This window comes from Chiloscyllium punctatum, chromosome 8 (genome assembly GCF_047496795.1).
Source record: "Chiloscyllium punctatum isolate Juve2018m chromosome 8, sChiPun1.3, whole genome shotgun sequence".
Classification (NCBI taxonomy): domain Eukaryota; kingdom Metazoa; phylum Chordata; class Chondrichthyes; order Orectolobiformes; family Hemiscylliidae; genus Chiloscyllium; species Chiloscyllium punctatum.
This window is the reverse complement of record NC_092746.1, coordinates 117,861,943-117,880,856: the sequence shown is the minus strand read 5'-3', so window position 1 is coordinate 117,880,856 and position 18,914 is coordinate 117,861,943. Positions and strand designations below refer to the sequence as shown.

General features: G+C 45.2%; 1 protein-coding gene across 1 annotated transcript; it reads left to right on the top strand.

Moving 5' to 3' along the window:
• Window positions 1-568: 568 nt before the first annotated feature.
• On the top strand, window positions 569-9,740 carry iba57 (iron-sulfur cluster assembly factor IBA57). Its single transcript, XM_072576319.1, has 3 exons — window positions 569-947; window positions 5,438-5,784; window positions 9,274-9,740. The coding sequence occupies exons 1-3, from the start codon at window positions 646-648 to the stop codon at window positions 9,666-9,668; spliced, it is 1,044 nt and encodes a 347-aa protein (XP_072432420.1). The 5' UTR covers window positions 569-645; the 3' UTR covers window positions 9,669-9,740.
• Window positions 9,741-18,914: the final 9,174 nt, after the last annotated feature.

Sequence of the window (18,914 nt, the reverse complement as noted above, 5' to 3'; positions counted from 1 at the left end):
CTCACCCATCCCCCTTGAAGACGGCGATGTCGGGGAGGTCATAAACACTCACCCAGGCTGTCCAGCAGAAGGCGATGTCCTGGGAGGTGACAGACACTCACCCACTCCCTTGCAGACCACGATGTCAGGAAGGTCAAAGATATTCACCCAGGGTCCCCTGCAGAAGGCGATGACCTGGGAAGTGACGGACACTCGCCTGCAGAGGGCAATGTCCTGGGAGGTAACAGACACTCGCTCAGCCAGCCCTGCAGAGGGCAATGTCCTGGGAGGTAACCGACACTCGCTCAGCCAGCCCTGCAGAGGGCAATGTCCTGGGAGGTAACAGATACTCGCTCAGCTATCCCTGCAGAGGGCAATGTCCTGGGAGGTAACAGATACTCGCTCAGCCAGCCCTGCAGAGGGCAATGTCTTGGGAGGTAACCGACACTCGCTCAGCCAGCCCTGCAGAGGGCAATGTCCTGGGAGGTAACCGACACTCGCTCAGCCAGCCCTGCAGAGGGCAATGTCCTGGGAGGTAACAGACACTCGCTCAGCCAGCCCTGCAGAGGGCAATGTCCTGGGAGTTATTGCACCGCTGTGTTGTTAAGATGCCGGTGGGGAACTCGGGTGTGAACGGTCAGTGCAGTGAGCGTTGAGGCCGTTGGTATGTCGCTGTTCCGCTGTTGCCGATCGTTGGGGTTTTTATTGCAGTTGCAGGCGGTCGGTCGAGGGCCTTCCTTAATTGGGAGGTGTCTCCGGAGGGTCAGCACTGAGGCTGGAGGCCCGTATCGCTGCTATGGCCTGAGTCACCGGCAGCTGCTGCGGCTCCAGGGCCGGGATACCGGCCCCTTCCTTCAGGGTCTCATCACCAACGACGTCGAGGACGTGGTGAGCGGGCGCCGGGAGGCAATTTACTGTCATCTCCTTAACTTACAGGGGAGGACATTGTTTGATGTGATTCTGTACAGGTAAGTCAAATAAGCCAGCGTCTGAGAAGCTCATTGATTCCTCTGCCCATCAGTGTTGGATGGGTGTGGGGTGTCATGTCTGTTGTAGTGTCCCTACCTCTGGGACACAAAACTCAGGTTCAAGTTCCAATAGCTATGGACATTTTGTCATGTCTGAACAGGTTAATTAAAAACGTGCAAGTAGTGGGGATTGTAGTGTAAAGTTCTTGTACAAACGTGTCACACAGTAATTAAAGTCCTGAGAAAATGGTGAGTTCTCCATGACATCTGCATTTACCAGATACTGAGCTAGCACATAACCCTTCAAGATATGTCAGGATTGAGTTTGCTGTCTGAGTGTCTTATTCTGGATTAGTGGTGCTGGAAGAGCACAGCAGTTCAGGCAGCATCCAAGGAGCTTCGAAATCGACGTTTCGGGCAAAAGCCCTTCAGGAATAAAGGCAGTGAGCCTGAAGCGTGGAGAGATAAGCTAGAGGAGGGTGGGGGTGGGGAGAAAGTAGCATAGAGTACAATGGGTGAGTGGGGGAGGGGATGAAGGTGATAGGTCAAGGAGGAGAGGGTGGAGTGGATAGGTGGAAAAGAAGATAGGCAGGTAGGACAAGTCCGGACAAGTCATGGGGACAGTGCTGAGCTGGAAGTTTGGAACTAGGGTGAGGTGGGGGGGAAGGGGAAATGAGGAAACTGTTGAAGTCCACATTGATGCCCTGGGGTTGAAGTGTTCCGAGGCGGAAGATGAGGCGTTCTTCCTCCAGGCGTCTGGTGGTGAGGGAGCGGCGGTGAAGGAGGCCCAGGACCTCCATGTCCTCGGCAGAGTGGGAGGGGGAGTTGAAATGTTGGGCCACGGGGCAGTGTGGTTGATTGGTGTAGGTGTCCCACAGATGTTTCCTAAAGCACTCTGCTACGAGGCATCCAGTCTCCTCAATGTAGAGGAGACCGCATCGGGAACAACGGATACCATAAATGATATTAGTGGATGTGCAGGTAAAACTTTAGGTGTGGAAGGCTCCTTTAGGGCCTTGGATGGAGGTGAGGGAAGAGGTGTGGGCGCAGGTTTTACAGTTCCTGCGGTGGCAGGGGAATGTGCCAGGATGGGAGGGTGGGTTGTAGGGGGGGTGGGGGGGCGTGGACCTGACCAGGTAGTCACGGAGGGAACGGTCTTTGCGGAAGGCGGAAAGGGGTGGGAAGGGAAATATATCCCTGGTGGTAGGGTCTTTTTGGAGGTGGCAGAAATGTCGACGGATGATTTGGTTTATGCAAAGGTTGGGGGTGGAAGGTGAGCACCAGGGGCGTTCTGTCCTTGTTACGGTTGGAGGGGTGGGGTCTGAGGGTGGAGGTGCAGGATGTGGACGAGATGCTTTGGAGGGCATCTTTAACCACGTGGGAAGGGAAATTGCGGTCTCTAAAGAAGGAGGCCATCTGGTGTGTTCTGTGGTGGAACTGGTCCTCCTGGGAGCAGATACGGTGGAGGCAGAGGAATTGGGAATACCCGATGGCATTTTTGTAGGAGGTACGATGGGAAGAGGTGTAATCCAGGTAACTGTGAGAGTTGGTGGGTTTGTAAAAAATGTCAGTGTTAAGTCGGTCATCATTAATGGAGATGGAGAGGTCCAGGGGAGGGAGGTGTCAGAGATGGTCCAGGTAAATTTAAGTTAGGGTGGAATGTGTTGGTGAAGTTGATGAATTGCTCAACCTCCTCGCGGGAGCACGAGGTGGATCCAATGCAGTCATCAATGTAGCGGACGAAGATGTGGGGAGTGGTGCCAGTGTAATTACACAAGATGGACTGTTCTACGTAGCCAACAAAGAGACAGGCATAGTTGGGGTCCATATGGGTGCCCATGGCTACCCCTTTAGCTCCTACAGCTACCTGGATTACACCGCTTCCCACCCTACCTCCTGCAAAAATGCCATTCCGTATTCCCAATTCCTCCGCCTCTGTATCTGCTCCAGGAGGACCAGTTCCACCACAGAACACACCAGATGGCCGCCTCCTTTAGAGACCGCAATTTCCCTTCCATTGTGATTAAAGATGCCCTCCAACGGGTCTCGTCCACATCTCGCACCTCTGCCCTCAGACCCCACCCCTCCAACCGTAACCAAGGACAGAACCCCCCTGGTGCTCACCTTCCACCCTACCAACCTTCGCATAAACCAAATCACCTGCCAACATTTCCATCACCTACAAACGCACCCCACCATCAGGGATATAATTCCCTCCCCACCCCTTTCTGCCTTCCGCAAAGACCGTTCCCTCCGTGACTACCTGGTCAGGTCCACGCCCCCCTACAACCCACCCTCCCGTCCTGGCACCTTCCCCTGCCACCGCAGGAACTGTAAAACCTGCGCCCACACCTCCTCCCTCACCTCTATCCAAGGCCCTAAAGGAGCCTTCCACATCCAAAGTTTGACCTGCGCATCCACCTATATCATTTATTGTATCCGTTGCTCCCGATGCAATCTCCTCTACGTTGGGGAGACTGGACATCTCCTAGCAGAGCGCTTTAGGGAACATCTCCGGGACACCCGCACCAATCAACCACACTGCCCCGTGGCCCAACATTTCAACTCCCCCTCCCACTCTGCCAAGGACATGGAGGTCCTGGGCCTGGAGGAAGAACCTCTCATCTTCTGCCTCGGAACACTTCAACCCCAGGGGATCAATGTGGACTTCACCAGTTTCCTCATTTCCCTTTCCCCCCTCCCCATCCCATCCCATCCCACCCCCCCCCCCCCCCCCCCCCCCCCCCAGTTCCAAACTTCCAGCTCAGCAGTGTCCCCATGATTTGTCCTACCTACCTATCTTCTTTTCCACCTATCCACTCCACCCTCCTCCCTGACCTTTCACCTTCATCCCCACCCCCAGTCACCTATTGTACTCAATGCTACTTTCTCCCCACCCCCACCCTCCTCTCACTTATCTCTCCACCCTTCAGGCACTCTGCCTGTACCTGTATTCTTGATGAAGGGCTTTTGCCTGAAATGTAAGTTTTTCTGCTCCTCGGATGCTGCCTGAGCTGCTGAGCTTTTCCAGCACCACTCAATTCCGGAATCTGGTTTCCAGCATCTGCAGTCATTGTTTTTACCTCATCAGACAAGAATGGCCATTTGACTTGGTTTATTCAGCAAGGAATTGTGACATGGCTTACCAATATAATGATAAGATTGTTTGCTAAAGTTAGGTCATACAAACATACAAAATAGGAGCAGAAGTAGACCACTTGGCCCCTCAAGCTTGCTTCACTATTCAGTGCTGATCTGTTTGTTTTGAATTTTACTGTCCCGTCTACCCTCAACCTATGATTTCCCTTGCCTGTCCAAAATCTATCAATCTCCGTTTTTATAATATTTAATAACCCCCCCCCCCCAACACCTTCTGAGGCAGAGATTTCACACAGCCCTCGGACAGAAATTTTGTCTTCACCTTCTTCCTAAAAGAGTGACCCTAATATTAAAATGGTTCCCCCCTTGTTCTGGACTGACTCACAAGAGAGAACATTTTTCCCATGTGCACATTGTTGAGATTTTTCAAGATCCTGTACACTTCAATGAAATTTTCCTTCACTGTTCTATTTTTAAAATCTATTTTCTAACCAACCTGTTCAGAGGTATTATACAGAGGTATGACCTCTGGAGCAGGTGGGATTTAAACTTGGGCCTCCCAGTCCAGGTGAAGGGATGTTAGCACTGCACCACAAGATCCTTCACGCATCTCAGCTCAGTGGAAACAAGGCCAATTTGTCTAATCTATCCTCAACAGAATTCACTCATTTCAGGTGTCAATCTAATAAATCTTCTCTGAACCATCTTCAGTGTATTTACCCCCTTAAAGGAGATCACAGCTGCACACAGTATTCAAATTATAGTCTCACTAATGCCCTGATTAATTAAATGTAACCTTACTTTTATATTTAATTATTCTTGTAGTAGAGGATAGCATTCCATTAACCACCTCGATTATGTGTTGTAGCTGTAAACTAATTTTTTTGTAACTCATGCACTTGAAAATCTAGACCTGTCTTCACCTCAGAATTCCAGTCATTCTCCTCCATTTAAATAACACACTGCTATTTCATTCTTTATGTTCAAACAAAAACAAAATCTTGATTGTAGTTTGTAAAATATGCCATCTATACCAAAATACATGTGCAAATTAAAGTTATGGCGACTGCTGATATGTGGACCCTTGCCTATAAGTCTGCAGTATTGTCAGTGAATTACATAGCACTGTAATTCATCCTGTGCTGTTATTTCTACTCCCCTCCTACCCCATTCAACTTGCCCTATTGTCCTGTCTAAAATCAAATTGTTTTGCCTATTTGAGAGTTAAAACCTTGTTTAAAATCCATTTTAAAATATCTTTAAATGTCTTTTGAAGTTTGGTATACAAATAGTTGTGTTGGCACAATGAATTATTCTAGTCCATGAGTTGTTGGTAAAATTTGAGTGTTAGTTCTTTCATGGTGGTTATTGTTATCTCTTTCAAATGCCAGGTTACACAAAAGCCAAAATGAAGAGCCATCCATTCTCCTGGAATGTGATGCCACATTACTTGATGCTATTCAGAAGCATTTTAAAGTTTATAAAATTCGAAGGAAAGTGGAGATATCCCCTTGTCCCGAGCTTTCCCTGTGGACAGTGCTCTCATTGGAACAGTCAGCCAAAGCTGGCAGTGCTTTAGAAGTAGATGCAAAGAAAGTGGTGGTGTGCACCCGTGATCCTAGAACTGATGCCATGGGATGGCGATTAGTATTGAGCAAAGTCGACGATCCTTTGGCCGTTGTCCTAGGAAGTCATCTAGGAGATATCCAGGACTACCATAGATATCGGTATCAAATAGGTAAGGAATGTTTATAGCTTGCAAACTGAAACTGGCATAAAACTCCACAATGTTTGGTATCTCAGAGGGGTTGCCATGAGAAGTATTTTTTTTAAATGTTTTTTTTTGAAGGCTGTGACTTTTATTTTCACCGCAGCGAGGAACACAATTGAAGCAATGTGCTCCTTGATACAATTTCACCTTTTGCTATGTATTTGCAAATAAGCAAATTAACATTTTCTAAGCATTTTTCATAAAATAACCTTTGTTATCAGGAACTGTTCACACAGCATGACCAGAATATTGGCTGAGAGGAATGTAACATTTCAGATGATTACCTACGCGTTTCACTCTGGGTGGGTTGTTCAAAGCCCTAAATTATCCAAACTTTGACTTGTACTGAAAATTTAATTTTGTCTGTTGTTGTATACATTGTCTTGCAGCCCATCTCCCTCTAATATCCAGTAACATTCTTCCTGATTCAGAGATGAACTAGCATATTAGGAGTAGGCTATTTAGCCCATTAAGCCTGTGATTTAGAATAGTAGATTTTCTGCTCAACACCATTTTCCTTGATGTGATTAGTGTCTAGAAATCTGTCGATTTTTGACTTTAATGTACTCAGTGACTGAGCTTTCATAATTCTTTGCTCTGGGGCAAAGAATTCCAAAGATTTACTACCCTCTGAAGAAATTCCTCATCTCAGTTCTAAATGGTCTTCCCTTTATTCTGAAACTGTGTTCCCTTCATTCTAGATTCCCAGTCATTTTCTTTGACTCATCACATGTACGATAAAGTCTCTATATGTCTGCAACTTGCTGCATTTCTGCTGTGGTACTGAGTTATGATGATCATGAAGGACTTGCCTGGCCATCTGTGAGATCTAGAACTAAATTTGGTGGATCTACAGCAAAAGGCTAATTGGCTCCAGGAGAGTGGCCTCTGCCATACACTTGTCTATAACTGAATGTCTTATGAAAGAGCTAGCAGCTAAGTCCTTGATTAGCCAGTTATTGATGGGTTAGCCTGATACATGACATTGGGAAGCTGCACTGATTATGACAACAAAAATATCCTCTATACTTAATGAGATAATTGTGACAGTTGAGTGGGTTGTGTTCACTGTTCAGATGGCAATGTACTTGACTTATGGTGAGTTAGGCGTGTTAGATTCTTTTTCCTGAGATTCTTACACACCTGATGTAACTGCAACATGCCAACTTCTATGAACAACCAACATTTTATTAATGTGTTGCTGGAAAGGTGCAGCAGGTCAGGCAGCATCCAAGGAACAGGAGAATCGGCGTTTCAGGCACCAGCCCTTCTTCAGGAATGAGGAAAGTGTGTCCAGCAGGCTAAGATAAAAGGTAGGGAGGAGGGGCTTGGGGGAGGGGCGTTGGGAATGCGATAGGTGGAGGGAGGTCAAGGTGAGGGTGATAGGCTGGAGTGGGGTGGGGGCGGAGAGGTCAGGAAGAAGATTGCAGGTTAGGAAGGTGGTGCTGAGTTCGAGGTATTTGACTGAGACAAGGTGGGGGGAGGGGAAATGAGGAAACTGGAGAAATCTGAGTTCATCCCTTGTGGTTGGAGGGTTCCCAGGCGGAAGATGAAGCGCTCTTCCTCCAACCGTCATGTTGCCATGGTCTGGCCATGGAGGAGTCCAAGGACCTGCATGTCCTTGGAGGAGTGGGAGGGGGAGTTGAAGTGTTGAGCCACGGGGTGGTTGGGTTGGTTGGTCCGGGTGTCCCAGAGGTGTTCTCTGAAACGTTCCGCAAGTAGGAGGCCTGTCTCCCCAATATAGAGGAGACCACATCAGGTGCAGCGGATGCAATAGATGATGTGTGTGGAGGTGCAGGTGAATTTGTGGCAGATATGGAAGTGTCCCTTGGGGCCTTGGAGGGAGGTAAGGGGGGGAGGTGTGGGCGCAAGTTTTGCATTTCTTGCAGTTGCAGGGGAAGGTGCCGGGAGTGGAGGTTGGGTTGGTGGGGGGTGTGGACCTGACGAGGGAGTCACGGAGGGAGTGGTCTGTTCGGAACGCTGATAGGGGAGGGGAGGGAAATATGTCCCTGGTGGTGGGGTCCGTTTGGAGGTGGCGGAAATGACGGCGGATGATACGTTGGACATGGAGGTACATCCTTGGACTCCTCATGGCCAGATCATGGCAACACGACGGTTGGAGGAAGAGCGCCTCATCTTCCGCCTGGGAACCCTCCAACCACAAGGGATGAACTCAGATTTCTCCAGTTTCCTCATTTCCCCTCCCCCCACCTTGTCTCAGTCAAATCTCTTGAACTCAGCACCACCTTCCTAACCTGCAATCTTCTTCCTGACCTCTCCGCCCCCACCCCACTCCAGCCTATCACCCTCACCTTGACCTCCCTCCACCTATTGCATTCCCAACACCCCTCCCCCAAGTCCCTCCTCCCTACCTTTTATCTTAGCCTGCTGGACACACTTTCCTCATTCCTGAAGAAGGGCTGATGCCCGAAACGTCGATTCTCCTGTTCCTTGGATGCTGCCTGACCTGCTGCGCTTTTCCAACAACACATTTTCAGCTCTGATCTCCAGCATCTGCGGTCCTCACTTTCTCCTCCAAAATTTTATTAAGCACAGTACAACATAAGCTTTGGAAAAACCCTGAACACTCTTCGCCATGCTTGTGAAGCGTGTTGAGAGGTCTCTCCCTGAACAAAGGAAATAGTCCTTCCTTTATACAAAATCTTTACATCACAGTCAGTAATGCCCACAAGACAACCCCCTCACAGTCACATACCACTCAAAACACAATGCAGTGACCACATCATCTCCAGAAACAATGTAATGCAAATCATCCCTTAATGGCCAGATCTGGTGTGAATTGAATTTTTTTTAGTAACTGTAGGGTGCGGTCAGAATTTCAATTGCGATGTTCCAACTGACTTTTAAATAGGTGATGATGGAAATGGCCACATAAATGGCTCTGAAAATAGAAGATGATAATGTAAATTTCTTACAACCTATCTCAGAAGCATTCCACCCTAGCCTCTGGACATACAATTTCCTGCAGCTCAGCTGAGCAAGTTGACTCTTTAATATCACAGACTGTTCACCCCCATCCATTGTGTGAAGCTTCTTGTGCCTTTATCCCCCCAGCAAAATCCGGGGCATTCACTCATTTGGTGCCTGATGTCTCCTTTGTACCATGAGGTTTCTGGGTCCAACATGACATGCCTGCTGATATTGTTTGGAACCTAGTCGCAGGCATACTCAATCAACAACTAAACCAGTTAGGCCTATGAAGGAATGAACATTTTATTTGCCTTTGAAAGTTCCAAGTGCCTTCAAGGAGCTGGGCAACCCTTTAAAGGTGTCCACAGGATGCGTTCTTTTTAAATTTTACTTCATTGAGAACTTTGGGCAACTGGGTGCTAATGTCTGAAAATGATAAAATGATTAGCTATTCTAAGTGTTTTTGAACAACTGAGATTAATTATATATATCAAGGTTAGATGGTCATCTTTTCTTTATTTTAAGGAATTGCTGAAGGTGTGAAGGACCTTCCATCTGGAGAAGCAATACCTCTGGAATCCAATCTAGTTTACATGAATGGAATCAGTTTCACTAAAGGCTGTTATATTGGGCAAGAGTTAACAGCTCGGACTCACTACACAGGTGTGATTAGGAAAAGATTGATGTCAATACAACTGGACAACCCCTTACCACCTGGCAGTGTTCCCGAAAAGGCGCAGATTGTGACTGAATCTGGAAAATCAGCTGGAAGGCTCAGGAATTATACTGGTGATGTTGGCTTAGCCATGGTTCGACTGGCCTTTGCAAATGAACCACTTCACCTGCGCACAAAGGGCGATGCTCAGGTATCGTTGAAGGCATCAGCTCCAGATTGGTGGCCAACTGATGAAAATAAATGAAAAAATGTTTTGTATTGAAAACCACACTTTGTGGCAATGTATTTTCCTAAATAAACAATTGGATTTGTGAAAGCTTTTTTGAGTTTTCATTAACCCAGTGTTGCAGTTTTGCCTTCTGATTGTTCTCTGGAACTCTTCCTGGCAGTTTGCTGGGATGAATGTCTAAAAGGAACGTGATTTAGTTGTCTGCAGGAATCTTATTTGTTTCCTCTTAAGAACTGGTTTTAATTTTGAAACCATTTGAGCAATGTAAGTGCTAACCAGTGGGAATGTATTTATATGTGAAGAATGGAATAACTATATGTCACATGGATAGTTAATATTGCTAGTTTTCACTTGTTTATGTAATAACCATTATTTTGTACCATTATTTGTTCTCTGACCAACTGACTGAGATCCAGGGCCTGACCTTGAGCCCCAGCTGAGAACGGGGGGCAGGTGGTTGCTAAAGTTAGCAGTGCTGCCCTGTGTGCTTGTTCTCTGGCTCCGTCCTGCCTTGTAGGGGAGGGAATGATAGGGCTGTGTTAACTAATGACCACAAAATCCCAGTCACTGTTCAGCCTGTCAGTTCCAAGAGGTGGTAGGGGCCAGCTTGGCTGTGTGGAGTCAGCCTTCTGTGTGCAAATCAGGAGTCTGTGCTCCATGTAGGCTTAATGTCCTCTTTCTGATTGTAGCAGCAGTCACAGGTTGTCCGGTAGAACAGTTTTCCTTTGCAAGGTGGTGGCCTGGCTGCAAGAGTGGCTTTCAAAATGTGAAAATATTAAGATAGTATACCTCTATTTTAATGCCTGCTTCCCCCACCCCTCCAGGCATCTTTGAAGGTAGAAAGCCTCTGATCCTCCAGCCTTGACCCAACTTCTGAGTATTAATTGGTGCATCCAAGTAAAAATCACTGAGTGACTGTTTCCCATATAGGGTGAGCCTTTGACCACTGTTTGAACGTAATGGTGGGAAAAATCCAGACCGAAGCTTCAGGAACAGGAGTAGAACATTAACCTCGTGCCTGTCTTGCCATTTTAGATTATGGCTGATCATCTGCCTCAATGTCTTTTGCTGCAATTTCTCTAAATATCTTTAATGTCTAAAAATCTAGCCATGTCTTTTTATGAACAGAATTAACTGACTACCCTTTATCTGGGGCATAGAATTCCAAAGATTCGTTATCTCTTGAGTGAAGAAATATCTGTAATTTTAGACTTTGTCTCCTGGTTTGTCACTCCACCCCAAGTCGTAAGAAAACATATTTCTTTTACATACATCCTAACACGTCCCTCAAGAAAAATCTTCTCTTATTGTAAATGAGAGAATAGAGGCTCAGTAAAGTTTCTGCAACCTCCCCATGCAAACAGACACTCCTTTGGAATTAGTCTGCTGGATCTCCGCTGCACACTCTCCTTAGTGAGTATATCCTCCCTTGTGTAAGGGAACCAAAACTGTGCACAACACTCGGCTGTGGTTCACCCAGCATTCTATTCAATTGCGGTAAAATCTTTACTCCTCTGTTCTAACTCTGTTGGTGAAGGCCAACATATCATTTGACTTTCTAATTGCTTGCTGCCCCAGTATATCAGCTTTTGGTGATTTGAACAATTTTTTTTGTACATATGTTTGTTTATAATTGGTCATTAATCTCTCTGACTGTGGGATGATGTGGGAACCAAAAAAATTACAAACGCAGTCGAGTTGGTCTTTTGAGATTGCCTGAGTACATTGATGAAATAGAATGAAGGAACAGAAATTGCCTTCCTAACTTGGCTGTACCTGGAATTTCTTGGTGATAGTAACTGACAAAAATATAAATTGATTTGAGCATAAGATCATTTGCAAACTTAATGTTGTACATTGTTGCTGACTCAGACATGCAATATTAGTGTGACTGGACACATGTTCCCCATCTGCTTATGGAAAGCAACAGATTCCAGACCTGATTAGTTTCCTGAGTTACAATATTAATTTTTCCTTTAATTCTTCTTTGGCCCCCCTCCTCCCACCCACCAACTACCAGCACCACCCAATGGATGGGAAACATTGTAGCACATGATTGCTAGTATCAATGTCAGAATGGTAGCTTAATGTTTTGTACTTGGGATGCCTTGCTAGAGGGGAAACTACTGAGTTCTGTCCAGTCATGTTAAAAGACCATTGACGTGAAACACTTTTTCTCTACTGTCAGACCAGCTGAATACCTATGACATTTTCTTTTTTTTTTGTTATCTCCTCCGACCTGCTGATTTATTCACAAGGTCATGTTGATCAATTTGATACTTGGATGTCATGTATGTGCTCTCAACTTTCTGATATCTCAAACGTTTATTTCCGTGAATGTGAGAGTATTGTGCATTTGATTCTGGAATATCACATGGTAGCTGTCAGAATAATGGTGGCCCAGACTTGACATTCTGTGAAGGAGATGATTATACACTCCCTCCTCATTCTTATGTCTTTTTTTGCCTTGGAAGTTGTTTACTGTTGTAACATGAGTGAATGCTTGATACATCTATGCAGTGCATTTGATGATCCATATATATGGGGTGGATGGACTCCTCTGTGCTGCACTGTGTGCTTGCTTTGATCCCATATTCCTTAAGGTAACTTCTGATAGAACATAGAACCGTAAAACAATACCGCGCAGAACAGACCCTGTGGCCCAGAATGTTGCACCGACCTGTGAACTAATCTAAACCCATCCCCTACATTATCCCATCATCATCCATATGCTTATCTAAGGACTGTTAAATGCCCCTAATATGGCTGAGCTGACTACATTGGCAGGCAGGGCATTCCACGCCCTTACCACTTTGAGTAAAGAACCTGCCTCTGACACCTGTCTTAAATCTATCATCTCTCAATTTGCAGCTATGCCCCCTCGTACAAGCCAACGTCCTCATCCTAGATGACCGTAAGATATGCAAGTTACCACCATAGCCACCTTCAAAGCAATTGGCCTTACTTTAGAATTCAACCAGACAGTTTCAGTTTTAACATCCATAAATGTTAAAGATGGGCATTTTTGATCCCCAGATCTAACATTTATACTATGGATGTTGACTGAAATGTAATGTTAAAACTGATTAAATGTTGCAGGTCTCATTGTCAAGGAAAATCTGGATTAAAAGTTTCATAAAAACATTTCATGCCTCATTGTTGTCTTTTGCTAATACACGAGTTAGTTCTAATAAAGGTACACATTAGTTTGTGTGTGATAAGGTATATAAGCGATATAGTTGGTACTAATGTTACTTTCAATTCAACTGGTCATGGATTCCAGCTTGAGGACAGATTTGGAAACCTAATCTAGTCTGATGCTTCAACTCACTACTGACTAGTCAGTCAATTTAGATTTTTAGACCAGTATTTGCCTAAGGAAATGTAATTTAAGAATAGGAAGATGTCCTGATCAATGTCCTTCACTCAACCAAGCACAATGCACTTTGATAAGTCCAGGACCTTGCTGTGCACAAACTGCATGTGAACATGTCAGATAAATGCAAACACTTCCTTTCTCACTTATTGTACATTCTGAACTATTACTCTACTGCATGTGAATGGGGGAGAGGGCTAGCCTATTCTGGTGAACCCATGAAATAAATAGTAAAATTGGCACAAATATGCAATAAAGAGTCAGTGTCACATTGGTTGAATTGTTGAAGTTATTTAAATTTGTTTAATCGGAGCAGCTGAATAGAGGCAGTACAATGGAGGACATATGATTTATTTGTTTGTTTGGAAAGATTTACAAAGATGTTACCAGGGTTAGAGGGTTTGAGCTCTAGGGAGAGGCTGAACAGGCTGGGGCTGTTTTCCCTGGAATGTCAAAGGGTGAGGGGTGACCTTAGGGGTTTTTTTAAATCATGAGGGTCATGGATAGGGTAAATAGACAAAATTTTTCACTGATCTCAAAATGTTACTCTGCTTTCTTGTCACGGATGCTGCCAGACCTCCTGAGTTTCTCCAGTAATTTTATTTATTTCCCATCACTAGTTGCCCTTACGAAAGTGGTGGTGAACTGCTGTAGTGCATTTAGTGTAGGTAATCCTCCCCTCACCACAACCACTGTGCTGTTAGGGTGTGATTTAACCCATTGATACTGAAGAATGGCATTATAGTTTTAAGTCGGGTTTGTCAGTGGTTTGGAGGACAACTTGCTGGTAGTCAAACTTCTTGAGTGTTGTTGGAGGTGCATTCATCGAGCAAGTGAGGAGTATTCCATAACATTTCTGACTTGGGTTTTATAGATGGAGAGGCTTTGGGGACTCCAGAGGTGTGTGTCAAGAGTCTGGTGCTCGAAAAGCACAACAGAACAGGCAGCATCCGAGGAGCAGGAGAATGGATGTTTCGGGCATAAGCCCTTCATGAGGTCAGGAATCCAGGGGTGAGTTACTTGCTGCAAGATTCCTAGTCTCTGACCTATTCTGTAGCCACAGTATTTATATTGCAAGCCCAGTTCAGTTTCTCTCAGTAACTCTCCGGATGTTAATAGTGCAAGATTCACTGATGGTAATGCAATTGAATGGCTTGGGATGATGGTTAGATTCACTCTTAATTTTAGGTGGTCATTGCCTGACACTTATGTAGTGCAAATGTTAGTTGTCACTTGTCAGCCCAAACTTGGATGTTGTCCAGATCTTGCTGCATTTGAACATTGACAGCTTCAGTGTCTGAGGAATTGCAAATTGTGTAATTATGAACAAACCACTTAATTTCTGAACTTGCAGTGGATGGAAGGTAATCGATGAAGTAACTTAAGATAGTTGGGTGTAAATCACTCCCATGTCAATGATGTATTGGAGTTCAGATGACTGAACGACATCATCTTTGGTTATGCTAGGTATGGTACCAGTCAGATGAGAATTGCCCCTGATTCCCATTAATTCTAGTTTTGCTCAGGCTCTTTGTGACCCAGTCAAATATGGCATTGATGTCAAGGGCAGTCTCTGTCACCTCATCAGTGGACTTCAGCTTTTTCATCTGTGAACCAAGGCTATAAAGAGAGCAGGAGGGAAAGGCCCTGGCCGATCCCAAAATGAGTGTCAGTGATCAGATTGCTGAGCAAGTGCTATTTATATCACCGACAATTTTGTCACTTTACTGACGAATGAGAGAAGACTAATGTAACTGATTAGATTGGATCTGACTGCTTGGTGTGCAAGACATAGCAATGCAATTTTCCACATGGTCAGGTAGATGCCAGTTTTGTGGCTGTACTGCAACAGTTTGACAAGAAGTGTGGCAAGTTCTGGAGCACAAGTCTTCGATTATTATTGCAGGAATGTTGTGAGATACCATAGCCCTTGCAGTATTTAACAGTTCAATGGTATCTTGGTGTTATGTGGAGTGGATCAAATGGGCTGAAGACTAGCATCTGTGAAGCTGCAAATATCTGGAGGAAGCCATGATAGATCATCTGTTTGGCAGGTAGAATCAGAGAATCATGCAGCACAGAAGAAGTCCTTTGGCCCATTAAGTCTGTACTGCCAAAATTCATTATGCTTGTCTGTTCTTTCTGCACTAGGCTCACAACCTTAAAGGTTTCGATGCTTCATATTCGTCCAAGTACTTTTTAAAGTTACTGGTCTCAATTTCAGATCCCTGCCACACTCTGGGTGAAAAATATCTTCCTTTGGTCCCATCTAAACTTTCTGCCTTTCAAAGTTTGTGAGAAGATTTGTAGCTCGGGTGCTCGTTGTTGTGGTTCTGTTCGCTGAGCTGGGAATTTGTGTTGCAGACGTTTCGTCTCCTGTCTAGGTGACATCCTCAGTGCTTGGGAGCCTCCTGTGAAGCGCTTCTGTGATGTTTCCTCCGGCATTTATAGTGGTTTGTCTCTGCCGCTTCCAGTTGTCAGTTCCAGCTGTCTGCTGCAGTGGCCGGTATATTGGGTCCAGGTCTATGTGTTTGTTGATTAGAATCTGTGGATGAGTGCCATGCCTCTAGAGAGTTCCCCGGCCACTGCAGCGGACAACTGGAAGTGGCAGAGGCAAACCACTATAAATGCTGGAGAAAACTTCACAGAAGTTTGCCTTTTACTTTGAAAGTGTGTACCTCTGTACCTGACCTTTTGACTAGGTGGAATAACTGCTTTCTGTCCACTTGTTCATATCCCTCATAATCTTACACACCTCAATCGGTTCCCCTCTCAACCTTCTCTGCTCTGTAGAAAACAATCCAAGCTTATCCAACCTTGCCTTCACATTGAGAATAACCTCCATTGTTGTGTGGCATGATTGGTGAGCTAAATTGGACAGACTTTGAACAAATCTACACCTTAAGACTGGGCATTAATGAGGTACTGTGGACCATTAACAGTAGCATTCCTGATGAAGGGCTTTTGCCCGCAACGTCAATTTTTTTTTTCCCTGCTCCTCAGATGCTGTCTGACCTGCTCTGTTTTGCTAGCATCGCTCTGATCTAAACTCTGGTTCCCAGCATCTGCAGTACTCACTTTTGCCTAGTGGCAGAACTGTAGTCCAACACAATCTATAACCGTTGGAATATTGTGTGCAATTCTGGTCTCCTTCCTATCAGAAAGTGTTGTAAAACTTGAAAGGGTTCAGAAAAGATTTACAAGGATGTTGCCAGGATTGGAGGATTTGAGCTATAGGAAGAGGCTGAACAGGTTGGGGCTGTTTTCCCTGTAGCGTCGGAGGCTGAGGCGTGACCTTATAGAGGTTTACAAAATTATGAGGGGCATGGATAGAGTAAATAAACAAAGTCTTTTCCCTGGGGTTGGGGGAGTCCAGAACTAGAGGGCATAAGTTTAGGGTGAGAGGGGAAAGATAAAAAAGAGACCTAAGGGGCAATGTTTTCACACAGAGGGTGGTATGGGTATGGAATGAGCTGCCAGAGGAAGTGGTGGAGGCTGGTACAATTGCAACATTTAAGAGGCATTTGGATGGGTATATGAATAGGAAGGGTTTGGAAGGATATGGGCTGGGTGCTGGCAGGTGGGACTAAATTGGGTTGGGATATCTGTTGGCATGAACTGGTTGGACTGAAGGGTCTGTTTCCATGCTGTACTGAAGACTTGTGCTCCAGAATTCCCTAGCCGAACTGTTCTAGTACAATAACAACACTGGCATCTACCTACTGATGTGGAAAATTGCCCAAATATGTCCTGTACATAAAAAGCAGGACAAATCCAACCTGGCCCATCAGTCAAGTGATGGAGGTATCATCAACAGTGCTATCAAGCAGAACCCACTCAGTGATGCCCAGTTTGGGTTCCGCTAGGGCGACTGAGCTCCTGACTTTATTACAGTCTTGGTTCAAACATGGCCAAAAGAGCTGAATTCCAGAAGTGAGGTAAGAGTGACATCTATTGACACCAAGGCTGCTTTTGACTGAATGTGGCATCAAGGAGCCCTAGCAAAATTGAAATCAATGGGAATCTGGGGGCAAATTCTCTGGTGGTTTGAATCATCCCTGACACATAGGAAGATGGTCGTGGTTGTTGGAGGTCGGTCATCTCTGCAGGAGTTCCTCAGGGGAGTGTCCTTGGCCCAACCATCTTCAGCTGCTTCATCAACGATCATCCATCATTAGGTCAGAGGTGGGAAAGTTCGCCAATGAACATTGCAAAATCAGCACCATTCACGACTCCTCAGACACTGAAACAGTCCATGTCCAAATGCAACAAGATCTGGGTAATATCCACACTTGGGTTGACAAAGGGCCCAACATTCGCACCACACAAATGCCAGGCTATGACCATCACCAACGAGAGACAATCTAACAATTGCCCCATGACATTGAATGGTGTCACCATCACTTAAGCCCCCACTATCAACATCCTTGGAGTTATCACTGATCAGAAACTTAACTGGACTCACCACATAAACACTGGCTACAAGAGAAAGTCAGAGCCTAGGAATACTGTGGTGAGTAACTCACCACCTGACTTCAGAAAACCTGACCACCATCTACAAGGCATAATTCAGGAGTGTGATGGAATACTCCCCAGTTACCTGGATGAGTGCAGTCCTAATAACACTCCAGAAGCTTGACACCATCCAGGACAAAGCAGCCCACGTGATTGCCACTGCATCCACAAGCATCCACTCCTTCCACAACTGACACTTAGTAGCAGCAGTGTGTACTACCACAAGATGCACTGCAGAGATTCACCAATGATCTTCAGACAGCATCTTCCAAACTCAAGACCACTTCCATCTAGAACAAGGACAGCAGCTATATGGGAACACAATGAACTTTAACTTCCTCTCCAAGACACTCACTAACCTGACCTGGAAATCTATCACTCTGTTCCTTCACTGTCGCTGGGTCAAAATCCTAGAATCCCCTCCCTAAGGGCATTTTGGATCGACACACAGCAGGTGGACTGCAGTGGCTCAAGAAGGTAGCTCATCACCACCACCTCAAGGGCAACTTGGATGGGCCATAAATATTAGCGAAGATTAGAGTGGTGCTGAAAAAGCACAGCAGGTCAGGCAGAATCTGAGGAGCAGGAAAATCAATGTTTTGGGCAAAAGCCCTTCATCAGGAATTTCTGATGAAGGGGCTTTTGCCCGAAATGTTGATTTTTCCTACTGCTCAGATGCTACTTGACCTGCTGTGCTTTTCCAGCACCACTCTAATCTTGACTGTAATCTCCAGCATCTGCAGTACCCACTTCTGCCTAATAAATGTTGGACAACCAGCTTTGCTCTCATCCTACTAAAAGATGAATAAAAATACCTTGTCTTTATAGTTGTGTTCCACTGCAATCTCGCACTGTAGAAGATTGCAATTAGAAAATTGCTGTATCCGTTCAGTAGAAAGTTTGCTTTATCCAAACAACATCCACAATTCGTCAATTGCTTTGTAACCAATTTGCGGTGATGAAACATAGATTATAGCAGAATGACCTGTCAAGTAATTATGTGCCAATAAGAGCAGAGCTGTCTGGAGTGGAGTGGGAAAGGAGTTCAGCAGAAAAGACTGTTGATGAACAATAGTAGACAGTAAAGAAATTAGCTCGCAACTCATAGTAAAGATGTATTCCAGTTAGGAAGATGGTTTCCAATCAGGGTATTAAAAGAACATAGAATATGGCACAGATGAGTGACAAATTAGAAGATTGGTAAAGTTTTAAAAGCTAACAAATAGTAGCCCAAAAATTGGGAGGAAATAAATTGAAGGCAAATAGCAGGTAACATAAAATGGACAGTAAGAACTTCTTTAAATATATATAAAAAGGAAGAGAGAGGCCCGTTATAGAATGAGTTTGGGGTAATAATAGGAATCTAAGAA

Coding starts and splice junctions, on each gene's coding strand:
- iba57 (XM_072576319.1), top strand. CDS start 646: ATGTCGCTGTTCCGCTGTTGCCGATCGTTGGGGTTTTTATTGCAGTTG. Junction 948..5,437: donor TTTGATGTGATTCTGTACAG/GTAAGTCAAATA, acceptor TTCAAATGCCAG/GTTACACAAAAGCCAAAATG. Junction 5,785..9,273: donor TAGATATCGGTATCAAATAG/GTAAGGAATGTT, acceptor CTTTATTTTAAG/GAATTGCTGAAGGTGTGAAG.